The sequence below is a fragment of the Diabrotica virgifera genome, chromosome 10, assembly GCF_917563875.1.
Source record: "Diabrotica virgifera virgifera chromosome 10, PGI_DIABVI_V3a".
Taxonomy (NCBI): Eukaryota; Metazoa; Arthropoda; class Insecta; order Coleoptera; family Chrysomelidae; genus Diabrotica; species Diabrotica virgifera.
In genome coordinates this window covers 46,034,990-46,046,223 of record NC_065452.1, presented here as the reverse complement: position 1 = coordinate 46,046,223, position 11,234 = coordinate 46,034,990, and the positions used below count along the sequence as shown (strand labels likewise).

At 34.0% G+C, this 11,234-nt stretch overlaps 1 protein-coding gene across 1 annotated transcript; it reads right to left on the bottom strand.

Moving 5' to 3' along the window:
- Positions 1 to 1,698: 1,698 nt before the first annotated feature.
- Positions 1,699 to 6,582, bottom strand: LOC126893363 (uncharacterized). The gene is made up of 2 exons (XM_050663449.1): positions 6,179 to 6,582; positions 1,699 to 5,617 (listed from the first exon to the last, which is right to left on the bottom strand). Exon 2 carries the CDS (start codon positions 3,125 to 3,127, stop codon positions 1,730 to 1,732), a length of 1,398 nt encoding a protein of 465 aa, XP_050519406.1. The 5' UTR covers positions 3,128 to 5,617; positions 6,179 to 6,582; the 3' UTR covers positions 1,699 to 1,729.
- Between the last annotated feature and the right edge of the window lie 4,652 nt (positions 6,583 to 11,234).

Here is an 11,234-nt window from a genome sequence, read left to right as displayed (position 1 = left end):
AACTGAAATAATACGCCTCCAGAAGCTGTATTAGAGCAATCTGTCATTAGATAAAAATGCTCATCAAAATTAGGTGACATCATAACCGGAGCGCTCGTTAAAGCATCTTTAACGCGCCTAAAAGCTTCGTCAGCCTCAGGAGTCCAAGTAATGGTCTGTCCCTTTTTCCTGTTCTTCAAAAGATCAGTAAGAGGTGACAACAAAGTAGAGTAGGACGGTACAAATCGCCGATAATAGCCACACATTCCCAATATCCTACGGACTTGGGTGGTGGTCTTTGGTATAGGAAAATTTTTGATAGCAACTATTTTCTCAGGATCAGTCCTCAGCCCCTGGTTATCCACAACATAACCCAAGAACTTAAGACTAGGGCGACAAAACTGACATTTATCCAGATTGACCGTTAGATTAGCTTCCTTAAGACGTAAAAATAACTTATCTAAAATTTCCATATGAAGGGAAAAATCAGGAGTGACAACCAAAATATCGTCTAAATAATAGAAAACATAGGGCTCTAACGGTGGACCAATGACTAAATCCATCAGACGACACATTGTCTGAGGAGCAGAAACAAGACCGAAAGGCATGGTGACAAACTGGAATAATCCTTTACCACTGACAGCAAAAGCAGTATACTTCTTGCTCTCTTCACTCAGTGGGATCTGTAGGAAGGCCTTAGACAAATCAATAGAAGAGATGTATTTGGCATTCTGAAGTTTGCTCAAAATCACATCTATTCTGGGGATAGGATAAGCATCCCTGTTAGTTGTGATACTGTTTAGTTTTCGACCGTCAAAGCAGATCCTGAAGGATCCATCCTTCTTCTTCGTTAACCAGAGCGGAGAACAGTAGGACGATGTTGAAGGTTCTATGATATTTAAAGCAAGCATCGAATCTACTTCCTTTTCTAAATCTGCCTGCCAGGCTTGAGGTATGGGGTACTGATATAATCTGAAAGGAGTGGGATTTCCCACTTCGATAGTGTGAGAGATTAACGACGTACGACCTAGTTTGTCTTTTGAAGAAAGAGTAGTAAATTTAGAGATCATACTCTCTAATTGCCTTTGTTCAGAGCTTGATAAACTAGCAAAATCGTGAATAGCACTAAGGGTAGATAAATTAAATTCAGATATGGAAAAAGAAAAATCAGAACAACTTAAGGTACTATTGAAAGCATTGAAAAAGTCCATACCTAAAATTATAGAATTCTGCACGGAAGGAATAACATAAAATGTAATTTCCCTACATAAATCTGCCACTGTGATTTTAATTTGGAGTTTGCCCGTAATGGACTGAACTGTACCATCTGCAGTAGATACTTGCAAAGATGAAATGGGCATAATGGGAATACTAGAATTTTTCAATAAATTTAACGAATGTGCCCCTATCAATGAAATATTAGAGCCACTATCTAACAAAGCTAAACACGATTGTCCTAAAATTTGAATAGGAAGATATGGCCTATTATCATTTTGTTTCCTAACTAATAACGAATTAATATCTAGATCTAAAGTATTTGGTTGTCTACAACCGTTATATGGAACTAACCCAGACGTATCATCATCATTAACAAAACTAGAATCTAATATAGATAATGGAACCACATTACTATCACAATTATTATTGTTACGTTGAACACTACCAATCAAAGAAGCGTTTGTAAATGACCATCTGTGATCATTTGAATCAAGCGAATCTAACGTATTATCTATAGAAATAAATTTCTGGTTTAATTTTGTTTTGTGGTGTGTGCTGCTTTCTTGAACGACACCCCTTTCCCTTTTCGTGAAGATGGGTTTGGGTTGCTGGATGTGCTTGGTCCAGCAGTTTCGTTTGACGATGGGGTTTGATTCCCTGATTGGATGTTGGACGGAGAAACGTTCAGGGGACGGACCTCCGACGTGTCGTTTCCCGAACACTTAGAACAGTTTCTTTTAAGGGTGTTCTCTCGGCCACAACCATGGCAGAAAATACGATTTTGAGGAATCCCACAATTGTAAAATGGGTGACCAGGCTGATCACAATTCCAGCAGACAAGAGAACTAACAACCGAAACATTATGTTCATGACCCTTATTTAGCCAAGAACGTTGCCTAAAGGAAGTTGGCTGAGAAGAAGAGTTAGAAGAGGATCGAGATGTGGATGGAGGTTGAGAAGACCAGGATAACGTTTCCTCCAAACGTTTGCATTTTATAGTAAGGTCATCAATGTTCTGAATGTCCATAAGAGCTAATTGTTGATGATAAAAGGGCAATAGACATTTAAGGATGATTTTAATTTTAGCTAAATCTGACAAAGGAGTGTCTAAACGACTACACATACCTAATATAGTATTAATAAACATAGTAACAGATTCCCCAGGTTTCTGCTTATGATTCTTAATTTGATCTAATAAATCATCCTGGAATGAATACGGAAGAAAATCCGACTTCAACTTTTTAATCAGATCAGACCAACAAGAAAAATTACCCCTGTTATTCATAAACCATGTAAAAGCGGTCCCGGTGAACAACTCAGCAGAAGCAGCAAACAAATCCTCTTCAGAAACACCTCTAGATATTCGAAGACATTCAACCCTTTCTAAAAATGACATCACATCAGTGTGCTGTTTTTCACCTGAAAATGAAATACCCCATTTGTGTACTTGAACAGGTTTGGAGTACGTAAAGCTAGGTACATTGACTGAAGCATTAGGAGTAGAGGTAGCAATGGGGTTAACTCTAGAATCAAGTTCACCCTCTAGTGTTAATATTTTAAGAGAAACAGACCTCTTGAACGGTTCCTGTTCTTCAGAAGGACAGTGTAGCAAGTGTACACGGGCAGAAATATGGCCTAGACGAGATGTTAATCGCGCATACTCTGTATCCTTTACAGTTCCCCTAAACTTTTCGATTTTTTTAGACAAGCTGTCCAATGTTTCAGTGATTCCTTTTTGTTGTTCCTCAAAAGGAAGGGATACAGCTGAAATTTGGAGAAAACTTCTATTGCCAGCTTCTTGTTTCAAAGCACCTCTCAAAAGATTGCGTTTTTTATCGACAGTTGTCGACTCCTCTGGCATTATGTCCCGAATCTTTAATTCATAATCCAATTCATCCACCAGAAGATGTTCAGCTTTAAAAGCACACATGATGAGAGCAAAGTTATTGACAAATAGTCCAAAGAACAGAAATATGAAAAATATGAAAATATGAAAGTTTGCACGCAAAATATATATAATATAAACCGAGAAAATATCAGCAACACACCAACAAAATCAAAATAGCCAGCAAAAAAAAAAATATATATATAATGCAGTATATAATCTAATAAATAAGATCAAATAAATATATAAGATCAAATAAATGGATAAATAATCCAATAAATATTGTATACTCAAGTAAACCTACTACCTAAATACTGGAAGTAAATTTTTTTATTTATATGTAACTTACCACCACTCTAGAAAAAATATATATCTATAATAATAATAATAATAATCAACACTTAGTTGTACCTCCAACTATACCACTATTGACTGAAGAAATAAAATTGTTATATGAATTATATTATTAATAGCAATATTAAATATAAGTTCCCAATAAAAATTCAAAATCTAACCCAGAATGTAAGCTGCACAAACATATACTATAATGAGGTCCCAAAATATAAACAAAAATCAAAACAGCGTTTAAGAATACCTGATATGTATCAGAAATTAAAAATAAAATAAATAAGTAACAATATGTGTATAGGATACCAAACGGAAATAACAAAGAGATTTCAGATAAAAGAGAAGAATTGACCTAAATGAATACTGTCTCAGACCAAAAATAAAGCCACCACGTTGGAAAGCCGATGTAACAACTCGCTGATGATTTTCTGTTGGAGTGAATGAAAAGGGAGTGGTAAACTCCAACAGAAGTAGTAAAAAGAAGAAGATCTACTTAATGTAGCCAAAGGACAAAAATGTGTGGCTTCTCCGTTGAAGAAGCTGGAGTAACTAAAATACAACTTTGTAGTAGTATTTGTATGGAAGGATGCCAAGACAAAGAATATCGAATTGATACAGGACTAGAGATGAGAAATCATTAATAGATAGATATAACTTGAATGGCTAGCTAAATATGTATGAGAAGGGCCACTTGACACTCAAGGAAGGATTCGGCCAATTTGCACGGCTATTTTTGGCCAGACAATAGATTAAAGGAAGTGACAATGATGGCTCGAAAAGAAGATATGAAGATAATGTTCAGAAAATAGATAGAGTAAATATAATAATATACTGAAAATAGAATGAATTTTTGGGCGCCAGAAGAAGGATAACTAGGTTAACGCTCTTCCAGGTATTCTACGCTGCTATAGAGTATGTTAAATTTGTAGTACAAGTATGTGAAAAGTTATTAAAGATTATTAAATTATAAAATATACTACTAAAAATAAAGGAGTAATAAGAAAAAAAAAATCACAATAAATGTATATTTATTGAATGTAACTACTAGATCTTTTTAACAATCTCTGAGTTAGGACAAGTAACTAGTGTGTAACTCTAACATGACAGGAAAAAGTGATACTAGTGAAAGTCAATTACAAAATCATCATACAACTATGATCTAAGAATACTCTTTATAAGGTTAGAAAAACTGACTACGGGTACCTCTAATACAGGAAGTACAACTTACAACTAGGTTAGTAGAACCCTCACCAAATAATAATTGTACGTTTATAATACGTACACCTTAATTAAATACTACCTGATACTATATATAACATATAAATACCTCACTGTGAGTGGGACAGGCACAAGCCTTATTGAATAAATAAACCTACGAGTGGATACACAGATCCTTTTCCTAACTCGTGGTTTATAATAGTAATAATAACAAGTGAAACCAAAAACTAATCTGAGGGATTAGAATCCAGAAGTTCATATGAATTTAATAAATTAAAGTTAAAGTTAAATAAAGTTAATAAGTTAAAGTTAAGTAAAGTTAATAAGTTCAAGTTAAATAAAGTTAATAATTACAATTTTGACTAATATGTGAAGTTAATTTTTAAAAATTTAATTAAACATATACTAAAATAATGGAATGAGTTTAAATAATTATACAAAAGTGGAACACAGCCTAAAAATAATCAAGATAAGAGTACCGACTACTATTATCAGGGAAAATATCTGAGCTCAGAAATTTATACCTTTATAGATTGCAGAGTGTTGGGGAACGCTATCAATTAAATATTATGTTGTAAAGAAAAAAAAACCTATAAAAAATATAAAGCAGGAAAAATGTGTGTGCAATTGAACTATAAAAAAAAATGTACTAAATATCACAAAACCAGTCTGTCTTTAATAAGAGCACAGTAAATGTTCCCAAACAAACCACTCTTTCCTAATCTTGAAGTTGATGTAATGAGCACCCAAGGGTGCTAACTCTCGCTAGCAGCTGTCCTGCTGGAGGTACAGGAGAGGAAGACCGGTAGAAAGCAGCTGAAGGTACTCAAAACTGTTGGAAAGCAGCTGGAGGTACTCAAAAAAAGAAAATGTGGAAATAATCCAGGCTGGTCGCCTATTGATTGTTTCTCTCTGTGTGGTCTGGCCTTGGTGTTGTTGTAGGGTGGCTTTAAGATTTCATGGTAGGTGCTAAAAAAAACACAGTGTGGTGTTACTACCAATCTACCAATGTCAAAAAAAAGAAGCAAGAGATACGAGGAGGTGTTTTTATTCCTATGGGAATAAGAAGAAATAGGTCATTAAGTCCAAAAACTTGAATGACTAGACAGCTTGACCTTTTATCAGGTTGCTATCAGATGACCTTGGTCAAATAACACAAGTAATTTCCAATTGAAATACAAAATATAATTACTGTGAAAGAATATTTTATTATAATATATACACCGGTATATAGATATATTATACAAGGATGAAATATAGTAAGACTAAGCGATGGATACTTATTTGATCATCGTTCAAAAGATAGGAGTTCTGTAGACTTGAAAGGAATATAAAAAATGGAGTTTAAATTAGCTCTATTTTCCAACTGGAAGCACAAATTAACAACGAATATTGAATTATCTCTAGATGAGTTTGATCCATGAAAATAAAACATAAAAACCATGAAAATAGACTATGTGAAACTTAGTTAGCAAATGTCAAGGACTTCCAAAATGGCTGAATAAAATACTTAATAAAATGTGTATTTACCGGGGTAGAACTCATTGGATATAGTATGCTCTAAAATTCTTCAAATCCACTGCTGCTGGATAACTTCACTATACTTTTATTGTAATATTTAATCAATTTGGAACTGAGAATTAGAGGTGAATAATTGAGTCTAATGACCCCGCACACTACGATTCAGACCGAACACTCGAGAAACAATGGCAATCCAAGGCTCACGTTCACAGCTGAATCCTTCGTACCCCTCTACTAAGCATTGGCTGTCAAAGTGGGGAAACCAATGTTGCCACGTTTTAAATGTGACGTCATCAAGCATTTAAAAATTCTGAGATGGGTTTAAGTTCTATTTGAATAAACATTGAAAGAAAATAATTCTGAAAATAATTAAATAATATTTTGGATAGTTAAATAATATCTTCCCATCAATAATCGATTCTATAAGGGGCGGAACGTCACAACTGCAGCACTGGGCAAATCGTTCTCCAGGCCTCCGATAGACGCGTTGTATTCTGTCATAAGTACATTCTACTCTCATCAGGGAACAAAATTCTGCTCAATTGTACAAGGTCCAATTGACGTGTTCTCGGGCAAACTGAAGTCGAGCTTGGTTCTGACGTGTGTTCAATTTAAGCCCTGTCTTAGCTCGTCTGGAAGTCAAAGTGGCAGCCTTCTAATTGTCCACTAAGTACGGTGACACCTGAGTAACATTCCTAGAGGATTGTTGAAGCTCAACTCCTGTCGCGTGCCGATGCCGCAAGGCATTCAGGACAATGAATCGCTCGTCCCTCTCTGTCGTTACCAGAGACATGTAAAAGAATAGACTTGGCTAGGGATATGCTACTCAATGAATTGGGGTGTAACGTCAATATCAGTTACGGTGGTCTAGCTGTCGTTGTCTGCCGTACGAGTGTGAGCGTATCTAATAAGAGGTGGGAGTAATGGAACGACAGTGACACAGAGGTGGCAGCCATCATATGCTAGAAAGAGAAAGTTAAGCGCCGGTGGAGAAAGATAGATAGACCACCGACCCGAACTGCTCCACGTTACGCTATTTTTCGGAGCTGGCCAAATCTATGTGTATAAGATCTTTGGTCGTTACACGTCGCCGACCCGAACATGGTCGTCGATTGTAGCTACCGGGCTTTTGGTATCGATGGTAAGCTCTTCACACTGCAGACTACGTCATAAGTAGGCGACGGGCGACAGTTATCTGACTATAGCCCTTTCGTACTAATGCAATTACCTGGGCCGCCTTTACTAGTGAAATATCCATTTGTAAAATATTCACTTACTCCTGTGTCTGAGGTCGCATTCATAAAGGTCTAAATTCTCTATGCCATACAGAAGTAGGCAAATTTTACAACACGTTGCCAATTTGCATAAAACAATTATTTTTTGGAAGTCCTATAATAGATAATATTTTTTGAAATATGAATGGGTTGCCTGTGAGAGTTCATCTTGAATGACTGAAACACAGACGTACTCTAAATCATTTATTGTAACTTCCGACGACCGGTGTCGCTCTCGACAGTATGCAGAGCATCTTCAGGTCAACGGTTACAAGTCACTAAATGCTACAAATAAAAACCAGAGTTAGAACAATGTCTGGTTATAAAAGATGCTAAAGATCCACAAGATCAAGCCAATATTTAACAACATACATAAAAGCTTATTCAGACTGAAGACAAATACATATGCATGTACGTTCGAGGGCGGCAACAAACGCCCTTAAGCCCACAAACACATGCAAATGTATGCAATCTGTAATCATGCAATGATAACGTGTCGTACTTACATTCGTCTACAAGGGGCTACTCCCTGAGTATTCAATAACATGATATCTTGCCCAAATTATGCCAATGGGGTATGGTGGAATAAATGGAGAATGTTGTAAAGGTTAACAAGTGTATGGAAATTCTTGAGGGTGGTAAGATAAGTAGTGAGAGACAGCCAACAAATGTATGCCTGCAATTTTGTTTGTGAAGTAGACCAAACGTGAATGTCATGTATACAATTTTAATATGTAATGGTTTTAAAAATTTAATTTATATTTATTAAAATATTTCTATTTATTTATGTGTTGGTGTAAGGTTGCCAACGTTTGGATTAAAAAAGGTTAATATCTAATATTGATGTTAGCTCTGGACGTGCAATTGTAACCCAATTGTTAAGGTCAATGCTCCTTAATGTTCTAAGGTGAGGAGCAGAGGTCGCACAAAAGAAGAAACAGTTGTAAAGGTCAAAATTGTTACTAAATGATTGTATTAACAGTCATATGATAAAAATTATAATAAAATGTGGATTGGTATACAACAATGTAAGTACATTAAACTGACATATAAAACAGAAGGGAGAGAAAAGATAGAAAACAGACATTTGTTTGTTGGGGGTTGGATAAAGGTGATGTAAAAGTAATATTCAGTTGAAAGTTAATTGAAGGTAAAACTGAGACTATGTTTTATTGATTTAAGCGGAGAAGAAATTTTAATAAACTGTTGAATCTAATAAAAGAAAAGAAAATAAATTGGCGGGTACCTAAATTGTGTTAAAGTTCATCAACAAATAAGTTAAATCCACATTAGAACATTAAAACAAACTGCACAAGAACACAAAGACGAGACACCAAATAGTTTGGGAAGTGGAGTTAGGTCAGGAGCACTACATTTGTTTAATATATTTTGTGATTTCTTTTTTACTAATAAATTAATTTTCTTAATATTTTAAATTTATTAATTCAATAGGTGACTCACTTAGTACCTATTAATTAATGTTTCTTTATAAATAGGATCCCTTCTACTACGTTAATTAGTCCTAACTACCGATATATTCAAATATCTTTTTTTGTGATGATATAAGTGAAAATAATATTGTACTATTAAATCCAATAATTATCAACTAACTCAGGCAGAAAATCTTAAAAATCTTCTGATTATCAATTTTTTTTGGCAAGCAATTATTAAAAAAACCGTGATACCTCAAAACTGTAATTTTGCAGATAGGACCTCTTGTCTTAGGAGGGCAGTATACTAGTCACAGCCTTCTACAATTATTTATTTGCTACCATAGAGATAGAAGAAATTGGAAAATTCTGCTGAATTTTATAGTAGATTTTTTCGTGAACAGATTATCGGATTCTGCTATTTTTTTTCTTATTTTAGATTTTTCTTTAGTATTTACACAGTTATGCAAAGGTTTACTCAAACTTTTTTTTTGTACTTATACCAGGTGAAAGAAAAGAAATGTTTTTCTTATGTTAAGTTTGAGACGCCCTGTAGGGAGGACGAGGTACTAATGGTAGTATATATCGAAATCGTATTGTAGTCTTATGTTTTGTTAACATTTTGTTTTTTGAATGTCCCTGATATCTTCAGAAATAAAAAAATAGACGGTTTTGTAATTTAACATGTGTTTTAACCGAAACAAAAGTTTGAGACACCTTGTAGGGAGAAAAAGGCACAAAGGTGAGTATACCTCGATATTTTTTTGTAGTCTCATGTTTTGTGAATATTTTGTTTTGTTTTCTAATTTCTCTGATATCTTTAATAACAAAGAAACTAGACGATATTACTCTTTAATATGTGTTTTAACTGACGACATGCATCACATCACACATGTGAAACATAGAAAAACATACTAAAGAGTAATACCGTCTAGTTTCTTCGTTTTTAAAGATATCAGAGAAATTCAAAAAATAAAATATTCAAAAAATATGATACTAAAACATAATGTCGAGGTATACTCACCTTTGTGCCTTTTTGTCCCTACAAGGTGTCTCAAACTTTTGTTTCGGTTAAAACACATGTTCAAAAAGTTTGAGACACCTTGTAGGGAGAAAAAGGCACAAAGGTGAGTATACCTCGATATTTTTTTGTAGTCTCATATTTTGTGAATATTTTGTTTTTTTTTTAATTTCTCTGATATCTTTAATAACAAAGAAACTAGACGATATTACTCTTTAATATGTGTTTTAACTGACGACATGCGTCACATCACACATGTGAAACATAGAAAAACATACTAAACAGTAATACCGTCTAGTTTCTTCGTTTTTAAAGATATCAGAGAAATTAAAAAAATAAAATATTCAAAAAATATGATACTACAACATAATGTCGAGGTATACTCACCTTTGTGCCTTTTTGTCCCTACAAGGTGTCTCAAACTTTTGTGTCGGTTAAAACACATGTTCAATTACAAAACCGTCTATTTGTTTCGTTTCTAAAGATATCAGGGACATTCAAACAACAGCATGTTCATAAAACATAAGACTACAATATTATTCTAATGTATGCTCACATTTGTACCTCGTTCTCCCTGCAGGGTGTCTCAAACTTAACACAAGAAAAACATATTTTTTTTTTCATCCGGTATAAGTACAAAAAATAAGTTTGAGTAAACATTTTCACAACTGTGTAAATACTAGAAAAAGCTAAAATAAAAAAATAGCGGAATCCGTCTGTTCGCGAAAAAATCAACTAACAAAATCAGCATAATTTTCTATATCCCTAACTTTTGACGACCAGTTTATTGGCACTGAAGAAAATCAGATGGAAGAGCCAGGAAGAAATTCGTAAAAATAAATTCTAACTATACTAATCTGGAAACAAAATTAATGAGTATTTCGCCACTCTGTTATGCTTTATTTTCCAACTTAAAAATCTCAGTTGGTAAATAATTTCGATTTTTATTTGACTTTCGAACTTTAATTTTGTTCAATGCTAAATTTTTCTTGAAACAAAAATAACAGGTTGTTGAATCATCAGCTCAAAATTAGGTTATAACGTCATCGACTGGACTACGACAGGAGGATTGAGCAACTTGTTGAATTCAGATGACTCTTAAAAAAATAAGACAAAGGAGTAACCACACAAATATTAGTGTTTGTAGAGAATACCAGAGTGGAAAATAGACGTCTTAGGACAACAGAAATTTTAGAAACGTTTTTCAGCAAATGCTTTTTTAGAGATAATATTTTCTTTATCTTTATTAAAGGAATAAGAATTTTATTTGAAGAAAATTAAAATACACGAGGCTATACATTTTGTTTTATATTGCGAGTTATGGTTCTAAAAATGTCTTA